At 37.5% G+C, this 24151-nt stretch overlaps 5 protein-coding genes across 6 annotated transcripts in view; 1 reads left to right on the top strand and 4 right to left on the bottom strand.

Annotated features, from left to right (window-relative positions):
• LOC120428121 (zinc finger protein 287) overlaps window positions 1-24151 on the bottom strand; it is a 75566-nt gene that overhangs the window by 6773 nt on the left and 44642 nt on the right. Inside the window, exon 1 of one of the 2 annotated variants that reach the window (XM_039593106.2) lies at window positions 4003-4275. The exons of the other annotated variant lie outside the window; for it this stretch is intronic. The gene's annotated coding sequence lies outside the window, so the exon portion shown is untranslated. Of the gene's footprint in view, window positions 1-4002; window positions 4276-24151 lie in introns of those variants that run through there. 2 annotated transcript variants of the gene reach the window in all.
• On the top strand, window positions 7462-14172 carry LOC120428129 (deoxynucleotidyltransferase terminal-interacting protein 2-like). Its single transcript, XM_039593111.2, has 4 exons — window positions 7462-7695; window positions 7756-8063; window positions 8622-8786; window positions 13945-14172. The coding sequence occupies exons 1-4, from the start codon at window positions 7551-7553 to the stop codon at window positions 14155-14157; spliced, it is 831 nt and encodes a 276-aa protein (XP_039449045.1). The 5' UTR covers window positions 7462-7550; the 3' UTR covers window positions 14158-14172.
• Window positions 14169-15289, bottom strand: LOC120428127 (iron-sulfur protein NUBPL). The gene is made up of 3 exons (XM_052708220.1): window positions 15127-15289; window positions 14765-15066; window positions 14169-14706 (listed from the first exon to the last, which is right to left on the bottom strand). Exons 1-3 carry the CDS (start codon window positions 15184-15186, stop codon window positions 14169-14171), a joined length of 900 nt encoding a protein of 299 aa, XP_052564180.1. The 5' UTR covers window positions 15187-15289.
• On the bottom strand, window positions 17908-19654 carry LOC120428125 (uncharacterized). The gene is made up of 2 exons (XM_039593110.2): window positions 18649-19654; window positions 17908-18593 (listed from the first exon to the last, which is right to left on the bottom strand). Exons 1-2 carry the CDS (start codon window positions 19519-19521, stop codon window positions 17916-17918), a joined length of 1551 nt encoding a protein of 516 aa, XP_039449044.1. The 5' UTR covers window positions 19522-19654; the 3' UTR covers window positions 17908-17915.
• LOC120428120 (uncharacterized) lies at window positions 22015-23154 on the bottom strand. Its single transcript, XM_052706927.1, has 4 exons — window positions 23143-23154; window positions 22819-22940; window positions 22241-22358; window positions 22015-22176 (listed from the first exon to the last, which is right to left on the bottom strand). The coding sequence occupies exons 1-4, from the start codon at window positions 23152-23154 to the stop codon at window positions 22015-22017; spliced, it is 414 nt and encodes a 137-aa protein (XP_052562887.1).

Below are 24151 nucleotides of genomic sequence, written 5' to 3'. Positions count from 1 at the left end.
ACAGCAAAAAAGGGGTCCAAAATCGTTTTTAGTTCGATTTCACCTTGCCCAATACCACGACAGCGACTAGCGAGAGACAGCTGATCAAACGATTGAGGGCGCGAAACGGTTTCTCTTTTATTCTCAGCCGAGCGCGACAGAGCAGGTTTCGTTAATAAGTAAACAATTTACTATCTGAAGAGAACTAACCAACAAAAAAAAATCCTGAATGGAAGATCGGAACAAAAATAAAACAAAAGACCATCTCGCACACACAATAATCTATACCTGTCGCAACATTCCATCTCACCTCTCCAGAGATTCCACGAGCGCGCAAAAACAGACGACAGGACGAACCGCGCTCAGAAAGAGAAGAAGCAACAACACAACAAGCTGTGGAAAGTGAGATGGACGAAAGCCTACTTTGAACGAAACACACAAAGCAAAACTTTTTCGGTTGGTAGCGTCTTTGCGCACTTTTTCCCTCAAAATTCGCTTCGAAAAAAGTGCGACGGGATGTGTCCAATAAACGAGTACGAGAGATAAAGTGCAGAGAGCGAGTGAGAGAGAAGCGGGTAGATGCGCTCTCTCTCTCTTTAGCTATAAATACACACTCTCGCGCGCATAGAGGTGTGTGAGCGAAACGATCCGACACCAACACATGGCGGGGCACTGCGAAAAAAGGCAGCACACGGCCTCTGCCCGTAGAAAGAGATGACACAACACCATATGCATTTGTGTCGGTACGAAGAAAGAGAAACTTTTAGACGTTTTACTATTGCAAAGGGCGTATGCAATTTGTGCGATTATATCAGATAAGCTTGAGTTAACGGTTCTAACTCTTCGCATTGTTCGGCTCCTTGCTAAAGCTCAATACAATTTAACGAATCATAGCTGGGGTAAACACTAAGCAACAGGGCTGGCCGCATTCACGTTTATGTCTATCACTAAAATAAGGCTATAATCCTGCTCTAAAAATGAAATTTTTACATAAAGCTCATAGACCGACCTTCACGTATACCTATTGACTCAGAATCGAAAACTGAACAAATATCTGTCTGTCTGTGTGTTACCAAAATTGTCACTCAGTTTTCTCAGCACTGGCTGAGCCGATTTAGGCCAAACCGGCCGCATTTGACTCGGTTTAGGGTCCCATAGATCGAGTTCCAACAAAATTTAAGTTTCGATAAGAAGTTCAAAAGTTATGTATACACATGTGTTTTCACAAATATCCGGATGTTAAACAAATGACAGGATGACCACTCCAATCCCATTTTCAAATTCCCGACATTTCCAGAAACTCAAATAATATTCATTTCTTATTTTGAAAATGATTTCAAACAAAAACTCATTATAAAAAAGTAAATAAATATCAAGAATCAAAAACAAAAATCTAAATAACGTAAAACCAATGACAATTTTCAAAAACTACAGAAACTTAACAACAAATTAAAAAAAACTTCAATTTTGATTCAGAGTAGGATCATTCTTCACAGCAGTCTTCGATTGGCGTGAAACTTTGTACTTTTGTCCCTCATCACGAATCCATGGTTCGTTTTTTGATGTTACGTGACGGAGGGGCGGTACGACCCCTTCAATTATTGAACTTTCGCATGACATGTTTTTCAATAATTTGTCGTCTCAAAAGGTAGTGCGATGGAAATTTGGTGCCAATGATTTAAAAACTCTGCTATTTTGCGTTACTCAATGTTGATTTGTCTTGTTTTCAGTATTTCACTTTTTTGTCAATAAAAAAATCAGTTTCACAGGATTCCATTTTTTTACCTCTTATTTTGTTCAAAATGTGTGATGAGACAAATTCTTTAACCCTCTACAACCTAACCGCGCCTCTAGAAGGGCTTCGATCTGAAAAATCACCAAAAATCAATTTTTCAACCAATTTTTGATCTTTAAAAGGCATTGGAAAGAAAAACTCTCAAAATTAAATTTTAGAAAGTTTTAGGGTTGGAACATTGACTTGTTTTATGTGACTTAGGCAATGTTTTTAAGAATGTAATTTTTTTAGGGGTTAACTTTGGCGGGGCATTTTCTATATTTTAAGTAAAAAGCAGTAATTTTTTAAGTGTCCCAGACTATGCCTCTACGCACTTTTCTACAATTTAAATGATAATGGTGCCATTTTATAGCAAAAAATGTGAAAAACAAAGAAAATATTGGAAAAGTGTCTGGAAAAAAAATAAAAATTAGATAGGCAAAATGTTATGATAAGAGGTGGTCAGCGCCGTACCTAGGGGTTGGCGCAGTTGGCGACCGCCAAGGGCGCCAGCCCTTGGGGGGCGCCGAAATCGATGATTGTACAAAATGTGCATGTCAGTTATAACATCCCCATTAGGTATTTGAAACAGAAAGGGCGCCAAATTATAAAGTAGAACTACAAATAACTAGATAATTTGGTTTAAAATATAAAAAAAATATTTAGGGGCGCCACAATCAATTCTATGAAAATTTCAATCGAAGTGTTTTTGAAAATTCATACTTAATGCTAAATTTATTTTTTCATCAAAGAAGGGACGCTCGATTTTACCTTTTAAGCAATTCGTACATTAAAATTTACATGTTCTTTTCCAAAATACTATAGTTTTAAAATAGGAAAAACTGCTGTAAATTTTCACCAATAAGACCAATATTATCAGAGCACACAAGCAGTTCTGAACATCACTTTTTTAGTTTTAGCCTAACCGGTGTTGTTAACTTTTTAAATTTAAACAAATATATTATATATTATATTTTATATGAATATTTTAGGTTGAAAATAGGTTTGCTTTGTGCAAAAACTAATTACCTAGAATATAAAATTCGCCAAGGGCGCCGTGGACCCAAGGTACGGCTCTGGAGGTGGTATAATAAGTATAATAATACTACCAAAAACAAACATAAACTTAACAAGATATGCTAATTAAAATACAAAAAATTAAACAAGAAAAACATAAAAAACAAAAGTTGCTCAAAATTCCAGTTGCTCAAAATGACACGGGAAAAATAAAAAAATAGGCAGTGGAGGGTTAAATATATTTGCAAAAATTAAAATTTCTGAGATTTATTTTTATTGCAATGTTAATATTTTCGCCATGTTTTCAAACGTAAATAAGTTTTTTTTCCATTCTTTCATTCAGAACTAAGAACGATTGGATTTTATTTTTTTTTTTTGTTAAAGGAACCTGAGTTTTCTTAAGTAAGTTACGAGAGTGGAATAATTTAATGATTGAGTGAAATCAATTTGAAAATTACAAATCTATTCAAGAGTTAGAAAATATTTTTTAATCAAGACTTAGTATGCTTGGATTCCTGACTTTTTGACAAAAATTCACGAATTCTCGATTTTTTCCGGATTTTGACGAATTCCCGACTTGTGTGGTCACTCCGTAAAAGTCTGATCGACACTAAATCCTCCAGAGACTATCTTTCAGCGTTTAAAGGGGAAATTCTCGTATGTTTGACAGAAAACTATTGCGTTGCGGACATCATATCTGCTTGGGACGTAAGATTCAAGTACCTAGAATGCCACCTCAAGGGCATGCGATGGGAACGCGCGACATCTTCAAAAATTTTGGATTAATACCGCAGATAGAACTTTAAGACAAAGTTCTTTGTCAGAAATAATGTATTACTATTTAAAAAATAAAATTTCAGCGTTTAAATGTGCAAAAGTTTTACTAATTTAGACTAGACCCTTTACAAAAATATGCTAAGTAGCCCAAGCACACATACAAACATACCCTCAGACTGGCCACGAACCAAATCGGAGCGAAAATTTGAATCAAATTTTTCGAGCCAAGCTCGGTTTCGTTCACAAAAAAATCGAAAATTTTAATGCAATAAAATTTATTCGATTTTCCCACAATAATTTCCAAAAAAATAGGAACTGTCAAAAACAGAACATCCCGCCAATCCCAAAAACCAGAAGGCGATGGAAAAATTCGAGCGAGACGCCGTGTCACAGCACAGCAAGCCAGCAGCGAAAGACCAAGATGGCAGCTGGCGGGGAGGGAATCATTTTTTCACCTGGGATCGACCACAGCTGCGGGGCCTCAATCCGGGAGGGGTTCGGGCCGGGTCCGGTCCGTAGCAGGTTCCGGCGGGGTTCGCACTTTTCGACGAATGTTTCACGCAAGCACTTGGGTCAGGCCAAAATAACACACACTTTCCGTGGGGCACACACAATTTTCTGTCTCGCTTTAATGGCGGCCACCGAGACACGACTGAGACAGCAAAGAGAAAAAGAGGCGCTTTTTTGCTGTTCCTTCTTCGCAGGCAACGAACAAACTTCGACTGTTCTGCACTCTTCAATCTTTTACACAAGAGCAAGAGAGAGCAGGCTGGTTTGGTAGCCGCGCGTTGCGAGTAGAGAGCGAGAAGCGAGCAGCGCAGTGTGTCGTCGCAGCTCACACGCACACACAAGCGCGCGCTAGCGAAATTCTCTCTCGTTCTGTTTTTTTGTGCCCCCACCTCGCTCTCGCAAAACGGATTATTTTGATTGTGTTTGTTAGGGAAACCGTTGGTCAGGCGGTCGACTTTACGACCTTTGCAAAGATGAGGGCAGAGTTCTTGGTAACCGAGTTGCAGAAGTATGTGCAACGCTGACCAAAATGTCTGTAATTTATCAAGAGAGGCAACAATTTGAAAAGGGCACAAAAGCACAGCCGTAAAGATTTCAAGCAAAACAAAGTTAATTCCCCAATGTGGTTTTTTAAACCAACAGTTAATCCTTCTCACGTCAGTGAATGTTTACAATCATTGCACAATGTATGGTCCAGATCGCAAAATTAAGTGGAAAATTTATTTTCCGAAAAAATTTGATTTTTTGGAGCTTTGGTGTCTTCAGAAGAGTTGTTGCAAATAGAAAGGAGCAACTTTTGATTTGGTTGAAAATTAGGGTGGTTCACGATTATGGTGCTTTTGAAAATCAAGCTTTTCAGGAATATTTTTGGGATTTTTTGTCTTTTAGTAAGTTGTTGGCGAAGTTGTTGGTCTTGCTAATCCAAGCAACTTTGTTGAAGACATAAACATTTTATCTCGCAATCTACGCATTCTACGACCAAATTTAGAGAAAGCATCTGAGCGAACCTGCAAAAATCAGTTTTTTGAACGTATCAATTCTGGGTAAAGTTTTTGAGAAAAGTGGTGTTGGGACTAGTGTTGGGAGCACTTTTAGAGCTCTAAAAAACAAACATTTTTGTTTTTTGGCAAGTCAATTAGGACTTAAGGATCTAAAGTTGCAGCCATTTTAATGTTAAAAAAGATGCAATTATAAAACTTAAATACAGTGAAACCTCTTTTTACGCGGTGCGTTTCTGATTTGTCTATTGGAACGATGCAACGTTTTTGCAATGTTTTTAAAGCAATTTGTAGGTTTTGTCTAGATCTACAAAACGCTTTTTGAAGCTTGCAAAAATATTGTATGGTTTAAGAGAAATCTACGAAACAAAAAGCGTAACGCCACCGCGTAAAAAGAGGTTTCTCTGTATCTCGAAAAAGCGCAAGCCAAATTTTAAGCGTCACATTGCATTAGGTATTTTTCTTTAAACTCGAAATATTTTATCTTGAAAATGTCTAGTTTTCAAGGGAAAGGTGTATGAGAAATTTTGAGATTCAAACTAGGATTCAAAGCCTTATTTTTATTTATTTTGTAAATTTCTGTTTAAATTTTTGACCTAAGAAATTCTTTAATTTTATTTAATTTGCTTTTTTTTATTATTCAAATTCTAGAGTTTTTTTTTTTCAAGAGGTTCTATAATCTATTGTCTTTAATATGTTTATAGGACCTATTCAGAAAAAAACTCTAGAATTATTGATTTTTTTTTATTTTTTTTAAGATTTAGAATATTCTATTTGTTTTGGAAATATATCTAGCTACAATCAATAAAAATCCAATACTGTTTTTTAAAGTATTGGTTTCTTATAAATTATTGTGTTACTTTGTTTTTTTATTTTATTTTATTGATTTTATTATTATTTATCTTTAAACTTGAAATATCTTATCTTAAAAATCGACGGTAACATTTCAAAAGGCATCATGTACATTTTGACACTTTCTGGGTTATTGCATATTCTGAAAGTACTCCTAATAACCTACCTCTCCACCAAAAATGAGCAAAAGTTACTCCAGTAAAGTCTGTTCAATCATGATTTTAAATAAAGTAACATAAACAAAATCTCTGCCATCAGCAGCATCAGCAGTCCCTGTTTATATAGCCCTGTCAACCTGTTTAACAAAAGACTACATGAACCTCGTGACGAAAAAAAAGGAACATGAACAAAGCGCCATGTACATTTGGCGAAGAAAAACGAATCATAACAAAGCGTCCCCCTCAATGACAGCAGGGTGATATAGACGTTGGTGATTTCAAAAGAAGTTATGTTTGTTTTTCTCAAATAAAATTACGGATATAATGTTTTATTGAATTTGGATGATTAAGTATCAATGAAAGCAACGTTTTTCATCGTTTGTTATCATTAGAACATCTTGGGATGGGAATTGATAATGGATGCTCAACATTCAAATGCGTTTTTTTTCAAAACGCATGGTTTGTACATGATGCTTTTTGAAATGTTGGCGTCGAAATGTCTAGTTTTCAAGGGAAAAGTGTATGAGAAATTTTGAGATTTAAAACCTTATTTTTTTTCTTTTGCAAATTTCTGTTTAAATTTTTGACCTAAGAAATTCTTTGATTTTTTTAATTTGCTATTTTTTTATTATACAAATTCTAGAGTTTTTTTTAAGAGGTTCTATCCAGGTTTTTAAGCGAAGATGGCGTTCGAATGTTGAACGTCCGAAATGTCGAAATCGCGCAGTAGCACCAACATTAGAAAAAAAAGCGGCTGTCATGCCATGGCACACTTTTTTCGTAATGTTGGTACCACTGCGTGATTTTGACATTTCGGGCGTTCACCATTCGAACGCCATTTACGCTGAAAACCCTGGATAAACTATTGTCTTTAATATGTTTATAGGACCTATTCAATTTGTTTTGGAAAATCCTGCCAGCACCAAAGAAAAACTACAAGTTTTTCAACCTTAAATTTGATAGAGTTATCTACGTGCGTATGTATTGCATGTACGTACACGGAAAAGATTGAGGTTAAATTTTGTACCGGCCAGCAAAACAAATGGTGTGCGTGAGAGCGGACCTAGATAACTATACTGACTTTGATTGTTTGAAATTTCTCCCAAAACATTTCATTTCCCTATGTAGGTCCCTAATACAAATCTAGAGTTTTTTTTTTATTAGGTCCTATAAACATATGAGGGACAATAGTTTATTGGTCCTTTTAAAAAAAAAAACTCTGGAAATGTGCTGTTTGTTTACAAATCCACATTGTTTATGTTTATTCTTAAAACTTAAATAATATATTACAAATTGGCCCGACTAAATTCTTTTGCTTGAATTTCCATGTTCAGCTTGGCAACACTGCGCTTTCGCTACCAAGCCCGCAGCTGTCAATCTCCTACCTCACGCACACAATCAAAGCATAAACAACCCAAAAACAAAAACACGCGTTGAAGTTGGATCGAGGTACTGCAGCTTTCCTCGTTCGTTCCAGACTCAACGATGGATCTTTTCACGATAGACACCGCCGGAGCCGGTACTGCCGACTGCAGTGAAACCTTCCGACCGGTTCTTCTACCCTCCAGCAAGAAGCCAACATCCCAGGAAGACAGCGACGAGGACGAAGAAGATGACGACGATTATGGAGGTTAGTTTCACGGAAGTGTTTTAAAATTATTGCGAGAATTTTAAACGTTTACGATCTCAGGCCTCCCCCCACCCAGCAAGGACATCTTCGAGATCCTCGGCACGTCACCCGCCGCTACGCCGTCCAGTTCAAAGGCCAAACGAGGCACGGAACTTTTGTTCCGCGAAGATTTGAATGCGTCAAAAGAATCAACACTGCTTCGTAAGGCCCGCTACAGCTCCCGGATGGAAGCCGTTTCCGTGAAGGAGCTGGCCCTCACCGACGTGGACGCACACATGAAGACGGCCGTTGTGACGCCGGCCACCGAAAAGCAGAAGAACTTGGCCACCCTTTCGATGACCGATCGCCAGATTAAGGAGCAAAGTCGGGTGAGAAACTTTCTTATAGAAACGTATAAAATCTACCTGAATGGTTCACCATGATGTTTATTCGACACCTGAAAGCGTCCCCAAGCTGCCGCGCCTGTTCCGACTCGACTCAATCCGGTTCCGGTCCCTCCCGCAGTAATCTTAATGGTTCGACCTCAAGTTGATGGGTTCCATTGTAAGGCCTGCGGGACATTGAACGGTGTTTGGGGCCATGTTGCGGGACAGTTAGTTCCCGTTCTGGGACGAGGACATTCCCTGCGCGGATTGTTCTGGTACTTGGGGAGCAACACTGTCTCCTGACGGTTTCCAACTCACCGCCGAGAGAATTAAAAGGTGAAGATTTGAAGTTTGAAGATCTTTGCCGCGTTTTCTTGTGCGGACATTTTGTTTTTCTTCAAAGGGACATTTTGATAAAGGAACCGGGTTACGGGACAGGTAGCACGGCTGGGACACGTGATGTCTCTTTAGTAATCTGATTTGTAGAAGATTTAAACTAGTTTTCTCAGAGAAAAATTGAAGATAATTTAAAAACAAACATTTTTTTCTCATTTTCCCCAGAAAGAGCGCGCCAAGACGAAGGGTGGCAACTGGTTCAACCTGGCGGCGCCCGAGATGACGGAGGAAACCAAAAACGAGCTGGAGCTGATCCGGATGCGGTCGGCGTTGGATCCGAAGCGGTTCTATAAGCGCAGCGAGATGAAAACGCTGCCCAAGTACTTCCAGGTGAGCGTTGTTCTCCAAATTGATTCATCAGTCTTTAATTTTTGTTAGCTATTTAATAGCAGGGTGGCCACTCAAGTCGGGAACCTCAATCATACGTGTTTAAAACACCTAAACTCCCAAGCTCGAAAAAAAGGGGGAATTTGTATGGAAATTCCCCCTTTTTCTCAAACATTATTTTCCATCTCTTCAATATTTTTGTAGTATTTTGTACAGTTTCAAATTAATTTCACTTAAATTGTCTTTAGCCCTTAACATTAGATGTAAGGTTTCTTTCACTATTTTAGTCAATTTGAAAATTAAGAGTAGCCTCAATATTAATATTATTAATCCTAATGGGTAATTCTCTTCAATTTTGCAAATAGACTTTTCTATGTATTTTTTTATTTGTATGGAACTTTCTAAAAGAGGTATTAGACTATGACAAGCAAACAAATAAATTCGCTCCTTTTCGTGTTCGACAGTATGCAAACTCGCAAACTTGTTTGCGGACGAACTCATAAACAAAGCACAATGTATGCAGCAGGGATAGAATAATCGCAAATAAATTATTTTCGCTTGCTAACTTTCCTCACCCGCGAAAGAGAGAAGAGACGAAACACGCAAAAGAAAATCGCTCCCGAACTTCTCGAAGAATATAAATCAGCAGAAGATTTTTTGTGAATAACCTTGTTAGCACCACTTAAATTATTTTTTTCTTTTGATGAGCGTCAAAAGATTTTCTTTCGATGATAATTCTTCCATCGCTGGTATGCAGAATGACGTTGCTGCAAACAAATGCAGGCAAACTGCCAAACTGTGTGAGTTAGTTTGTTTGTAGTAGTCTAATAACTGCTTAGACTGTAATTTTCAACACACGATATCTCGTAAACTATTGGTTTGATTTTCAATGTTAAAAATTAAACTCATGTGAAATTTCCTGATCTCATCAATAAAAATAATGTCAAAATCGAGCATAACTCTTGATGAGGTCTATAAAAATATATTTTTCTTCATTTAATATTTCAAATGTTAAAATTTCCGAAAAATATCACCTGAAAGTGACTAATGTTAAATTTTTTTTTAATATTTCAAATGTTAAAATTTCCGAAAAATATCACCTGAAAGTGACAAATGTTAAAATTTCCGAAAAATATCACCTGAAAGTGACTATAAAAAAAAGAATCATATTTCTGGAACCAGATTTTGCACCATAGCTCGAAAAATATTAAAAAATAATATTTTTTAATAAAAAATAACTGACAAATTTAAAACGTGAGAGAATTAAAAAAAAAAAAACATTTATACATACTAGAAAATATAGAAAAATAGGAAGAAAAAAATAAAAAAAAAACCAAATAATTATAAGTAATTTGAAAAAAAAACAATTGTAAGCAAAGTAAAAAAACATAAAATATTTAAAAATATAAAGATTTTTTCTTACTTTCAAACACTTTCAAATTAGAATAGTTATTTGCCTATCAAATTACAAAATCACTTGATCCGACAATCAAAAATAGCCACCAAAAAAAATTGGTTTAATTTATCCGAAGTGAATGAAAGTCAATAAAAGTGAAGTTTTTCCTAATTGAGTCGGGCTGTAATTAAAGAGATTTAAAAAAAATAAAACAAAAAAAAAAGAAATCAGAAAAAAAATCCAACAGATATTATAAATATTTTTCAAAAAAATCAGGAATACCTACAAAAAAAATTAACAAACTAAAAAAAGAATTAAAACATGTTTACAAAAAAAATAAAGAGATAAAAAATATTAATTAAAAAAATTTAAACAAATTAAAAATTTACAAAAAAAAAGAAAAATATATTTTCTTAAATATTAAAGTAATTTAAAAACATAAATAAGATTATCAAAAATGTGTCCATGTGGTTTATGGATGGTCCCTTATGATAGTAATTAAGTTCCAAATAATGTTTAACAAATCTTCAACCAATCTAAACAGAACAAAATCTATCTAAAATACATAATCAAACACAAAATAAAACTAAGTACCTATTTAATAATAAATTTAATCGAAGAGATTTTTTTTCCTTCTACAGATGAACTTCAGATCAACTCTGGTAACTGTTTTGCTACGCACAAAGCTAGAATCGAGGGCAAACTCGGTGGAAAACTTAATCTTCGATATTAGAAAACCGCCCTAATTCTCCATACATACATTGGAGAAAAATCATTCAGCCCTGTCTAAACATTTTTGAAGAATTAAAAGTGCACGTGTTTTTGACCACCTCAAACTTCATGCTTCCCCTCAAGTTGAGCCTGCACTGAAATTTTTGTCAATTTTAGTTTTTTTTGAGTAGGGGAAATATGCCCATTTTAAGCCTAATAGGCGGTCGTGTTTGAATGATGCTGGATAATCTGGATTGTTCCTTGAAATTCACTAAAACCAAGTACACCAACGAGTAGAGCAACTTTTTGTGAACATTTCTGTTTATTTTCACTTTTATTAAAAGTTATGCTATTCCTTTTACAAGCATTAACAAAAATATTTCAAAAATGCATTCTAATCAGTCGAGTGCATTGGGCCACGCCCATTTTTCTATTTTCAGCTTAGTTCTTTTTTTTTTCTTCCAGCGCTCTTTTGGGTCTGCTTAGTGCTGCCAAAATTGATGAAATTTTAAGTGAACACTCACGAAAAGTAGCATTTATAGCGAAAGTTTCCTGGCAGCACTTGCTCACTCCAACAGGCGCTGCACCAGCATGTTGGTGGTGTTGGTGGCCACCCTTTGTTCTTTATTTGCCTTCGCTCGGTTTTCTTCAGCCTTCGATTGGAATGGGTATTCAAAATTGAAACGTCAAACGACCTGGCGCGTTTGTTTTTTTGATGGTGCTTGCTAATTATTTACATGTTTCGGGATAATTTTTCAAGTGAGTGACTAACTAATGTGCAAAAGAACATGTTGCCGGTAGTTGGACGCAATTTTATATCTTAAGCGCTTTGAAATCGTTAGCGCAAGTGAAAAGATATTGATGGCGACTTTCGTTAAGCAGTTAACCTCTGATCTTGCGTTTGGATGTGTGTGCCACCAAGTGATGAGAAATGGTCTCGCAAAATAGAAATTATGATCAAAAGTGCATTAAATTTGATCTTTTTGGCCAGTAAGTGGCATAAATTTGCGTGCTTACTTGAGGTGGCGCTGTTGCTGGTAAGTTTATAGCCTAAATAGTATTTTTGGAGCTTTAATCGAGCATCAAACTCTCCATATGACGAAGATAGGTGTTTGATTAGAAAGGGTATAATTCCCCTATTTTTTTAGATTTGTTTTGTAGAGTTTTTATTTTCACTTTTGATTTCAAACAATACTTTAGGTAAAAAATACCTATACACGCAAAAAAAGAAAAGTTACTACGGAAATGTCTTATTTTTTAAAAGATGTTTTTACAACTTTAATACGATGTTTTACAACTTTAATACTATGTTCTTGACCTTTTTATTTTTTTTCACAACTATGTTCAAAGAATTTGCAGGCCAAGGATTGATACCTAAGAGCATGCAATGGCACTGACCTTGTTGCGTGCTCTTCGGTTGACGTCCACGTAAGGAACATCCTGGAAGGAGCGTAACTAACTACATCCGTAGTTCTGTTAGATCATCCGAATTATCTTGATCAGAACAGTATAGCTCTGGTTCCTTGCGAGTGTCCTATTTTCTTACCTCCACGTTGGCTTGGTTTTCATGATGACCTAGCTGGTGGCCTGTGGAAACGGATCGTAAACCTTTGACCACCGCGGGTCAGAGTCGAGACGGCTAGAAGAAAGGGGCGCAACAATGTGGGAAAGGGAAGTAATTTGTGATTGTAGACGGTATTGTTTTGATTCGCAGTATGTTGAGTCAACTGCTGTGGATGTACCTGAAACATCGCACAAAGGGGTTTCTCTTCTCTTCATTCTCAGCTACCACCAATCTCATATTTTTATTTTGCTCTACTGATTCTCACTTCTTCATTGATTCTTCTATTTAATATCCATCATTTGATTTTGATTTTTCTTACTTTTGATTCTCTTGTCTCTCAAAGCTTTTCCACTCTTTTTTACCAATTGATACTGCTTTAACAAACTTTGTGTTTTTCATTAAAAAAAATACTTTTCCTCTATGTACTAGTTATATCAAGTCTATTTATCATTAGTCTTTTCTCTTTTGATTTTATTGCGAATTTATTTATTTGAATAATTCTTTATCTGTCCTATAAGTTATCATTACTGTAATCTACGCTTGTTTTTTTTTATCTCTATTTATTAACTATTGTCTAATTTTACATCTAATACATCCAGCTTCTCATTTTTATTCTTTAAAATACGCTCATCATTCTCTTACTATTGATTCTTGATTTTTACTGTCTATTGTTTTCAATCTTCACCCTTTTTTCAAACAAGTGAGGTTTGAGCCCTTACTCAATTTATGGAATGGTTAAAGGATTAACACAAATATTACTATTGTATTTTTGGTAAACTTTTATAACATGCTTAGGACAAAAAATTGTAACAAAACACCGCGACAAAAGAAATAGCAACAGATAAACACGACTCAACAATAGGGGAGATTTCAGGAGAAAACAATACACAGTGAAATAACAACTAGTTTTTGAATTCAAACTAAAAATAAAACAGTTATTGCTTTAGTGAAAGTTAATAGGCACACTTTAAATGGTTAGGCGCTTATACTTACATCAAACCCTACGTAATGTACCACCCCCGGCCGAGTTAAAATGCGTAACCGGAAAAGAAGGTGTGCATGCCTGGCACGAACACTCAAAGCGTGTTCTAGCGTGTTGCTCGTACTGACTCAGAGCAAGGGTGAGATGTAGGTGTAAGGGCAGTGCGTGTTCGTCGGGAACCTGGTGCATAAGATCGGTCAAGACCCGTTCTTACACTGAAAATTGCGAATTGCGAACTATGTTCAAAGAATTTGTCTCTTAAAACATAAAATGAATGTTAAAACTTGGAGTTTTATCAAACTGGATATTTCTTTAAAATTCAAGTTTTGTTCGATGGTTAATATTGACTTTATGAGCAGTTTTTGATTTTAAATAATTCTAATATTTAATGTTCTGGAACAGTCGGAAATTTGAAAATGGGATTTGAGTGGTCACCCTGTTTAAGTGGGCTTCTAACAGAATATTCCCGCAGCATTTCAAATTGAAATTCTTCCTCATTTTAACGCAGATCGGCAAGGTGATTGATTCCCCGCTGGAATTTTACAACGAGCGCGGAACCAAGAAGACAAAGGCCAAGACGCTAGTGGATGAACTGCTCGAGGACGCCGAGTTCCAGCGGTACAACAAGCGTAAGTACGCCGAGGCACTGGAAAAGCGTAAGAAGAAGGCCTACGTAAAGGCCACCATGAAGATGAAGAAGCTCAAGAAGAAGAAAAAGTAAACTTGTTTCGTTTAACTTTGCGCTCTTTTATTCTCCAAAAACTGTATCACCTTCCCGGCTATGCTTTGGTACGATTGGGCAAACTTTGACTCGGGGAATTTCAAACAGAACGGCGTTCCAGCGTCGCCACAATGCATTCCCTCTCGCTCAATTGGGATCCGCTCGAGCACTTGCACGCCCAACTCCGCGGCCATTTCCTCGGTGGAATTCCGGGCCAGTTCGATTTTATGGTCGCAGTTATCACAGATTACGTGGCTCATATTTTCAACGAGGCCAATTAGTGGCACGTTCAGCGTTCGGTACATTTCCGCACCCTTCCGGGTGACCTCGAGGGCCGCCTTTTGAGGCGTGCTTACTAGTAAAACTCCAGAAAGTGGGACGTGCTGGCTGAGCGAAAGATGAACGTCACCCGTGCCGGGAGGAGTGTCCACCACCAGGATGTCCAGCGGACCCCAAACAGCACCTTTGAGCAGTCGTTGAATGGCGGACATTACCAGCGGTCCGCGCCAAACCACCGGACCAGATTCAACTAGCAATCCCATGGACAGGCTGAAAAAATCAACAGTTGTTCAAACAATCCAAATTCAAACAAGATTCAAACTCCCACCATTTCACTCCATAATTAACCGGCGGCACCATCCGGTTTCGGTCGTCCACCAGTGGAACCTCGGCCACGTTCATCATCAGCGGAACCGACGGGCCGAAGATGTCCCCGTCAAGCAGGCCCACGTTTTGGCCCTGGCCGGCCAGCGTTACGGCCAGGTTGACGGCGGTAGTGGTTTTGCCGACGCCGCCCTTCCCCGAGGAAACGACCACGATGTCGCGCACCCCCTCCAATGGGGCCCGCTTCGGCAAGCTGCGTGCCATCAGTTCGGCCTGGCGCGGGTCGGCTTTCGGGAGGAAGCATTGCTGGGGGTGAAATTAGCGCGTTACTTATGTAGGCAGGTTGTTTGTAGGATTATCACTAACCGTACTTGTGGAAAATGTTCTTAAAAGCTCCCTTTTATTAAAAAGTTTTGTTGAAAACATTTTGAACCAAAACGATAGTTTCGTAACTCGATTGCGCGTTTTGGAACGGAATCGGTGCGTATTTACATCTTGAGGCGTATTTTGAATATCTCCGTCGAGATCTGTCAAAACATTTCAAAACAGCAGGGCTGTGCGTCATTTTGCACGTTTATTCCACAGCGAATCAATACTACTCTGAATTAGGTTTACTGAATTTATGTTAGTTATAAGGTTTTCTAATGAAAAAAAAAAAATACTAATAACAAAAAGTTGTTGTTTGTGTTAGTGATTTGAACCTCCTTCCCCAATATAATAAAAATTATATAAATTGAAGTAACAAGCCATGGTATTAGTATTTAAATAAAAAAAGTGTTTTTAATTGCATACTACAACTGCCCAGTTGTTTTTCAATCATATTTTTTTAAATATCTAAGTAGGGGAATTATACCCTTTTTCGACCTATTTCTATTATCGGCCTATCAGCACTTTGATCATGAATCCAAGCTTTCATAAAGTGTTTTTGACTGTTCCAAAGTGATCAATAGCTCAAATAATAGTGAGCAAGCAACTCTTTATTTTTGGTACATATGAAAATGTTTATTTAATAGCGGAAAAAGGCAAAAGTGATGAGAATTGGTCGAATGGCTTAGAGTGATTAAAATGGGTATATTTTCCCATTTTATTGTTTTCGCCGAAAAAAAAACTTTTTGACTATTTTTTTATTGATCCCAGACATGTTAAATATTATTTTAAACGCTGGAAATGCATTTCAAATTGCTTTTAGCTGAGTACATTATTATTTCCATTCAAATTTTGAAATAAAAAAAAAGTTTTTGCCTCCTGATTGTGCCTTCCTCACTGAGGTAAGGCTATAATCCTGCTCTAAAAATGAACTTTGTAAAAATACGTCGTAGACCCACCTTCATGTATACATATCGACTCAGAATCGAAAACTGAACAAATGTCTGTGTGTATGTGTGTGTGTGTGTGTGTATGTGTGTGTGTATGTATGTATGTGGCCAACAAACTAGCTCATGTTTCTCGGTACTGGCTGAACCGATTTGACCCGAACCTGTTGCATTCGACTTGGTTTAGGGTCCCATAGATCGAGTTTTATACAGATTGAAGTTTCGATAAGTAGTTCAAAAGTTATGTATAAAAATGTGTTTTCACATATATCCGCATCTCACTTAAATGTATGTAAACTATGTCTGAATCCACCATCCGACCCATCGTTGCTTAGGTTATCAAAAGACCTTTCCAACGAGTCTAAAACATTGAAGATCTGGCAACCCTGTCTCGAGATATGGCCCCTTAAGTGATATTGGTGTGCTTTTTGGAAGCCGGATCTCACTTTAATGTATGTAAACTATGTCCGGATCCACCATCCGACCCTTCATTGGTTAGGTTATCGAAAGACCTTTCCAACGAGTCCAAAACATTGAAGATCTGGCAACCCTGTCTCGAGATATGGCCACTTAAGTGATATTTATATACTTTTTTATTCCGGATCTAAAAAAATAGATGAAATTTGTGTACAGCCATTGAGTGTAATGAGTAAGGAAGGCTCCGACCACATAGGTGGATTAAGTTAGTTTTTTGGATTGATTTTGGGGGGCGAAATAAACTTTAAAAAATATTTGCAACTGCTTTATTGGACCATTAAAAACATCTACGGGCCATCGCTACGAAGGGTTAACCTGGTGGCGCTGGAGGTAAAATCCTAACATCCTTATTGAACCATTGAAAAACACTGGTTCTAAGAGGTCTATATAGTTAAAAAATTAAAAATAAAATCATGTAATTTTATAGCCTTTAGCGGTTTACGCACTTCGGAAGGAGCGGCAGCAAATGCATGCCAGAGAGGGTGAAGAAAAGCCCTAAGAAATCGTTCCTTCTCCTTCGTTCTGCTGTTCGTAAAGAGATTTCTTGACCCCTTTTCTTGGGGGGAGGTGCGTATTGGCCCTGTCCACAGTGGAGAAGACAAAAACGGTAAATGTTTTTTTTTAGAAATTTAAAATAAAACTTACAAAATTGAAAATACTTAAACTCATTTTCCATTCAATAATTGAATTATCTATAAATTCTTTTATTTCAATACTAAAATTCTAAAGTTTGTACATCCCTTAATTTTGCCACCATTGTAAAATTTAAAATTAGGTTTAAGACTCAAACTTTGAGAAAAATAAAAAATTGGTGATTCGATTATCCGAAGTGAAATTTTGGCGAGGACTTTGGATAATCGAGTAAGAACTGCGTTTTAAAGTTTCACGAAATTTTTAATTTAACTTTCCCTATTATTAAATTTTTGCGTTGAAGTTTATAAGTTTTTGAGTATTGAATTTTGGATGTTCAGGTTCTATTTTTTTATTGAATTTCTGGATTTAATATTTACAAATTTATAAGGTTAATTAATTTTTGAATTTCTGAATTGATGAATTTTAAAATCTTTTGAGCTTTTAAATTCTAAAATTTTGTATTTTTTAAAATCTTATGAAATCTATTTTTTTTAAGTTTATAAACATATAAATTTTTACAGTAATACAAAGGGTTGACATGGATTTTCAAATCAATTTAGAAAAGTTAACTCCGCGGCCTTCCTTGGCACAAAGAGTTTTTCTTGACCATTGTACATGAAAATTGACATAGAGCTTTAGGGCTCTAGATTTTTAATTCAATTATTATATCGAATACAAAATGTTTTCAAACATTTGGAGAAAATAATCAAAGCGCTTTAGAGTATAATTAATTTATTCAGTAACTGCACTCCTCAGCTGTTCCAATGAGTCGAAAACAACACGAATATCGGTACGCGATGCCCGTTCCACTCCCTCAACTTCAATGTACATGGTCACCCTCAGCTCGTTCAGTCGCGGCAGCTTCCAGCAGATCACTCGCCGTACATCATCTTTCAAGGCGTCCTTCACGAGCGTCATGTGAAGTTTATGCAGGCTAGGGCACCGGCTCAACAGAGTGGCCAGCAGATCCTGGGACATTTTGCAACTGTAGAGTATGAGTGATTTCAGGGCGGTCAGATCGTCAAAGTAGCAACGCGTCGTTTCTTTGGGGAACATGTTGTGCAGCTTTAGCTCTCGCAGGTGTTTCAGGGAACCTAGCACTTTCAGGAAATGCAACCAACTATCCATTGAGCAGCCTTCAATGTGTATCGCTTGAATGTTTGGCATTTTTTCAAGACACATTTGAAAACTGTTGTCTTGAAAAAATATCGCCTCCAAATGTAATTCTTTCAAATTTGGACGGTAGTCGGGTAATACGGATTTGTTGTTTATGGTTCGGCCATCAAATGATAGGATCTCCAGTTTGGGCATGTTTGACAAAAATGTGAGATCCACGTGCTCGGGTTTTGAACCCAAACAATACGACAGAAACTTTAGATTAGACAGTAGCTGGCTCATCTCGTTTAGTTGCTGTAAATAAAAACGAAAGTTTAAACGATGAAACACATTTGTAAAAAATACCAACCGTTTTGTTAAACAAAAGTCGACTATCCATGAAATCCAGATGTTCCAACGATGGGTGCAATCGGCATAACTGGACAATAAGACCAGGGATCTGGGAAGTTGGTTGTAACTCAGACAGCGCTAATTTCTTCAGCCTCAATTGATCGAATTTCATCACTTCGATCAGAACTTTGTCTATGCCGTTGATGGTGAGTTCCTCTAAAGTGTTCTGTAATCCTTTCACAAGTTTAGCTATTTCCATCGAATGCTGAAAATCTCTATTGCAGCACCACGTGATGTTTAACGACTTCAGGTTGCAACAAAGTTGTTGAAACACTTTGAAAATTTCTGTAGATTTGACGTCTGCAAGTTTCAGCTTTTCCAGCTTGTTAAGGCTGAAATCAACCGCAACGGAACAATCAACGAGTGGCTCAATATCGCAATACTCCCAGGATAGCGCCAAGCACTTCAGATTTGGAATTTGTTTAAGCATTTCCAGTAAGACTGATACGTTGATTTCGCAACGGGTAAACTCAAGCTCGACTAAACGCTGACAGAACGATGGCCACCATGAACAGACTACTGCCATGGTCACTTTTTCAAAGTGTGCGTTCGTAGCTGGAGGTAGAGTGATGCTGCGTTCATCGTGGATGTCACAGAAGAAAAACACGTAATATTTGGCCAAAAGGGTAGAACTGCTGTCGACGATGTCCTTCCAGCGATGGCAAACCAATCGCACCCGTAGCAGATGACAGCCGGATAGTCCCTTGAATATCTCGGCCCACACTTCCGGAGGCAACGCTGATTGATCCAGTTGTGGAGAATCGCTTTCTGGTCCGTGATCCTGGTCGGTCGATGCTGACGGAAGTCGGGCACAAATTTCGCAAGATTCCATTTCTTAGTTTCAGTAGAATAACAAATTAAAAAAAACGTGTCTGACTTGATTAAACAGGATTAAACTTTACGATGTGTTGTGATTGTTGAACAAAGTTCGCTCATGCTAAAAGTTAGTCAAAGCTCTGCACGTTAATGGGAAACGACTCACTTTGAATTATTTAACTCAAACAATATTGCGCGATAATATCACTGACGAACTGACGTACCACCAGGAACAAATTTCTCGATCATTTTTGACAGCATTCTTCTTCTCTTTCTTCCTACTTTTCTCTTCTTGAGTGAATGTCAGAATAGAGTAATCTACGTGCGTATGTATTGCGTGTACGTACACGAAAAAAGTGAGGTTAAATTTTGTCCGGCCAGCAAAATCTAATGGTGCGCTAGTGTGTGTACGCGAAACGTCATAAAGCTCTATTAGAGTTTGACATTTAGCCACCGGAGCTGTTCCCGTCACAAGATCCTCTGTAATTACTCTTAGCTTTAAGAAAAATGTAATTACAAAAGCCGACTCGGTCCTAATCAGGTCCCAGCACCGAAAAGGACCTAATAAAAATAATTTTATGAAAAAAAGCTGTTCCCGCCACGGGTAAGTCACGACTGTCATCCACATATCGTCGCCGTCGTGCTAACTTGTCGTACGTGCATTTTGGGCCAAATTGGGTCCTAAAATGAAGCTTAGATTGCTGATATTATTGTTTACAGCGATAAAGCATACTTTTCTGAGTACAATGACCCTTTGTACGACCACAAAGAGTTTAAAATGGATTTTTTAATCAATTTTGAAAAATTAACCTCGCGGTCCTTCTTGACAGAAAAGCTCCTACTTGACAGCTCGTTCCAAGGGGACCATAGTTGATCCATCGAAAAAATGTTGCCTTGTCAAAAAAAAATTAGCATTAAAATGAAAAAAAAATGATCAGAAATGGTTTTTATTTGTGTTTTTTACAATTGTACATAAAAATTTACATAGGGCTTTAGTACCCAATTAAGTTAAGAACGCCATTTTGTGCAGCTCACAATGCCTCACCTTTTGACCTTCACAGATCCCGAAAATTCGATTTCAATCCTGAGATATTCAACGAAATCCGAAAAAGCTCCGTACATTTTTGTCACTTTACATATGAAAGTAGTTTCAACCTTGTCGTGCTATCTTGTCACTTCTTGAAAATTGATGTAAGTGCGACAACTGGCCAAAGGGATTTCAGGTCAGAACGCGATTGACGCACTTACAAGTTAGACTACCGTAAACATTTCTCGGTTGAGTTTTCAAAAAACCGTAAGAGCCACCGTGACCTCCGACACTAAAATTCGTTTTTCTCCAAATTATGACAAAATTTCTTTTATTTCTAGTTTGGGACACTTGAAAGACATGGAGATGAACAATCTTAAGCATTTTTGAAATTGGATTTTCGTAAGGTTTTCGACCTATCCAAAAAAGGCTTTATTGACCATTGGCTCTTACGTCTTTTTGAAAACTAATCCGAGATTTGTAATTATACATAATGGTCAGCCAAACAAAACATGTTTGTTATTGTTTACATTGCGTGCTTTCGTTTTTCTTTATTCAAGGTCAAACATTAAAACGCGTTTTTCTCGGAACGTTGAAAAGGCGGGAGCGACAAGATAGCACGACGACGTCGATATTACAAAGCGAGTGAATTAAAAATCGAACCAAGTTTAGGCGCGTGGCGTTTGAAAAGGTCGTATGCTGCGCATCGGTCATAATTAACACAAATTAAAACTTTTTAAGTTTATTTTTTTCTCCTCAATGATTTATATTTAATTTCTTAATTTGAACTAGGAGAACAGCATTTGATTTCATCGAGCACCTTATGTTGGCATATCAGTACTTTGATGTATTTAAAACTAGTTTAAAACATTTTCGAAGGAGTTTTAATAAGTATTCTAAAAGCGCAAACAAAAAAAAAATCAAACGTGATTTATTTAGTTTCGAGGAAATTGAATCTATTTATTTTTTAGTTAAGTGTATTGTGTTGTATATATTCACTGTATGGTCAAGACTGGTCAAGACTCAAGTAGAACTTTGTTATATTCTGATCTAATATTCTAAAACTCACAGAAAAATATTTTGGAAAAACAATTATGTAAATAATTCGTAAAATAAATGCCTTTTCCCAAGATTTTGCAAAAATAAAATAGGTTTACACACAAAGAAAAAATACTCTAAATTTAAAAAGATCGTTCGTTGGATTAAAAGTTCGCGTTGGTGAATATTCGTAGAAAGTTCAAACTTTTTAATTTAAAAGTTGAAAAGTTTTTGATACTACTATGCATTTATGGAACAAAATCGTTGTATCGGTAAAAGTGATTTACTTTTAATTGGAAAAGAAACCTTTTATGACAAAAATAAACTACATTTAATAATACAGTGATAATTTCAGAAAAATGAGCTTGATTTTTATATTAATTTTTACAAGTTTAAAACAGCATGCTAAAAAAACACATTTTTTATTGTATTTAACGCTTCTGGTCAATGTTGGCCAACATCATAGTCCAAGCTGTACCGATTCTTACGGTACTCCACCGGTCTCTTCCGAAGACCCCAGTCTGGACGGTTCCGGATGGACGTTTCGACGCGCGACAGCAGTGTAGAAAACAGGATGGTCACGTTGCCGACCTTCTTCAGGACAGTCTTGGAGGAGTTTTCCGTTATTCGAGAAGGGTTATCGACGTTTCCCGACTGGGAAGTGAAGTGCCTGAACGGGGAGTTCCCGATCCTGGAAGCGCATCCGGAACATGGGGTTGATGAGGCCTTCATCCTCCTTCGAGAATGACAGATTTTCCGGCTCGCTGTCCAGGTTCATTCGGCTGGAGCTGCGCCATGGGGAGGTGAGCGTTTGTGGACGAAAAGTTGCTAAAAGACATGGAAGTAAGTGAAGTTTGCTAATCACTGCACACATTCTCAATACTCAACGATGTTGTAAAACTCCGACACCAAGTGCAACATCTGCGCTGACCACCTCCGATTATGTCGCTTCTCGTCGTCCTCCTCTTAGTCAGATCCTTCTCTTCACCGTGAAAATTAACTTTCTCGTACTTGTCCAAAACCTAACGTTAATCTTCTTCAACGCAAACTCGTTGTGCGTGCAACGCTTTGGCAGCGCCATCTCCTCGATAATCTCGCCCCAGTCCTCGCGGGAATTGACCTTCAACCACCAAGCCCGGGCCACCACCACCGAATACAACCGGTGCGAATCCACATTCCTACCTCCCATCCTACAAAAACAAACAAAATCAATCACAAACCCCCAAAATACCCAAGCTACTTTCTTACCCATTCCGGTCCTGGAACAGCTGCAGTTCCTGCAGGAAGCTGGTCTTGTCCTTTTCGACCACTCGACCTTGTCCCGCACCCGCATCACCCTCCTTCGAAGGCGTTTCGCTGCTGCTGTTTGGCTCACAAAGGTTTCCGCGTCGGCTTTGTTTTACGTCCTAGACTCAACAGCACCACAGTGGTACACCGGACTCACCAAAGTATTTGTTTACATTTGAGACTTAGGCGTACTCAGTTACACGAGAACGTCAAAATGAAAGAAATTATACAGTCATATTAAAAGTTAAGACTTGTAAATTAGTTAGTAAGGAGATTTCAAAAAACTTTACTGCCCATGATCGCATAAATGCAGTTTGGTTCAAAATCGTGTGCTCTTTCAAAAGAGCCTATAACATCCAGTACTTTGTTCCAGAAATCAGGAGGAAATTCAGTTTTTTCGTGAAAACTTAACACGTAGCCTTATGTGTGGGACAAACTTGCCTTGCGTTTTTCTCAGCTTGCTGTTTTTGCATATGGGACATTTATGTAAACATGGGCAGTTTACCAGTAAACGTTTTCATTTTTAACCCAAGAAAAAAACTTTCCCTCAAGCAAATTTTAGCAACTTTTTAAATCAAAAATTAGTTACTTTTGTCATTACAGTAATATTTTTTTGTGTGTAAGATTTTTTCCGCCCTTTTCACATGTTGCTTAAGGGAGCTTCTCAGCAGCAGCTGCTGCGCCCAAGTAACCATCCAGCACTAAAAGAAATCATAAATTAGTTGGTAAACGGCATGCACCAGCTAATCAGCTATAAAACAGCTAAGGTGATAGCAAATCAGCTCTAAAACAACTGCTCTAATAAAAGCTGGAATAGAGCTGATTTGAAGCAAACGCTGGCAACACTGTTCTGAATTTCTTTGAAAAACTGGCACCACTGATAGAATTTTGGGAGCGAGTGCGAGAGTGAGCGAGAAGAAAAACAAAATGATGCACAACTCTCGCTCGCTCGTTCGTAATTTTATTGTGGATTTAGCTCGTAGCTGGATTTTCTGGCATCTTCTCACGGTCATTAGAAACGGTCGTGGATAGACCTAGGGGTTCCCAGTTGGAGTGAAAAAATTCAATTTATAGAAAAATTATGGATTAACATTTTGCTTTTTTATCACTTCTCCGACATCAGGAATAATTTTTTGAACATGCTCGCAATTTTTTTATTCGGTCGGAAAAATATTATTTTTCTTGAATAAACTTTCATTTCTAATCACATGATCACCCCTAATTCTGGCTCGATGCCGCCATCATGCGACCGCGTGCTCCGTTTGTTTGTCAACAAATCTGCAGCTGGATGGTG

Source organism: Culex pipiens, chromosome 2 (genome assembly GCF_016801865.2).
Source record: "Culex pipiens pallens isolate TS chromosome 2, TS_CPP_V2, whole genome shotgun sequence".
Classification (NCBI taxonomy): Eukaryota; Metazoa; Arthropoda; class Insecta; order Diptera; family Culicidae; genus Culex; species Culex pipiens.
This window is presented reverse-complemented; position numbering and strand designations above follow the sequence as displayed.

Excerpts from the sequence above, each read along its gene's own strand:
- LOC120428125 (XM_039593110.2), bottom strand. The coding sequence starts at position 19,521 with ATGGAATCTTGCGAAATTTGTGCCCGACTTCCGTCAGCATCGACCGAC. Across the intron at positions 18,594-18,648 it reads GACTTTTGTTTAACAAAACG|CAACTAAACGAGATGAGCCA; the intron begins GTTGGTATTTTT and ends TTTTATTTACAG.
- LOC120428120 (XM_052706927.1), bottom strand. Across the intron at positions 22,359-22,818 it reads CTGTTCCAGGACCGGAATGG|CTCCAGCCGAATGAACCTGG; the intron begins GTAAGAAAGTAG and ends CCCATGGCGCAG. Across the intron at positions 22,177-22,240 it reads ATCGGGAACTCCCCGTTCAG|ACTGTCCTGAAGAAGGTCGG; the intron begins GCACTTCACTTC and ends AACTCCTCCAAG.
- LOC120428129 (XM_039593111.2), top strand. The coding sequence starts at position 7,551 with ATGGATCTTTTCACGATAGACACCGCCGGAGCCGGTACTGCCGACTGC. Across the intron at positions 7,696-7,755 it reads AGATGACGACGATTATGGAG|GCCTCCCCCCACCCAGCAAG; the intron begins GTTAGTTTCACG and ends TTACGATCTCAG. Across the intron at positions 8,787-13,944 it reads CGCTGCCCAAGTACTTCCAG|ATCGGCAAGGTGATTGATTC; the intron begins GTGAGCGTTGTT and ends ATTTTAACGCAG.
- LOC120428127 (XM_052708220.1), bottom strand. The coding sequence starts at position 15,186 with ATGTTTTCAACAAAACTTTTTAATAAAAGGGAGCTTTTAAGAACATTT. Across the intron at positions 15,067-15,126 it reads GAACATTTTCCACAAGTACG|CAATGCTTCCTCCCGAAAGC; the intron begins GTTAGTGATAAT and ends TTTCACCCCCAG. Across the intron at positions 14,707-14,764 it reads GTTAATTATGGAGTGAAATG|CCTGTCCATGGGATTGCTAG; the intron begins GTGGGAGTTTGA and ends TGATTTTTTCAG.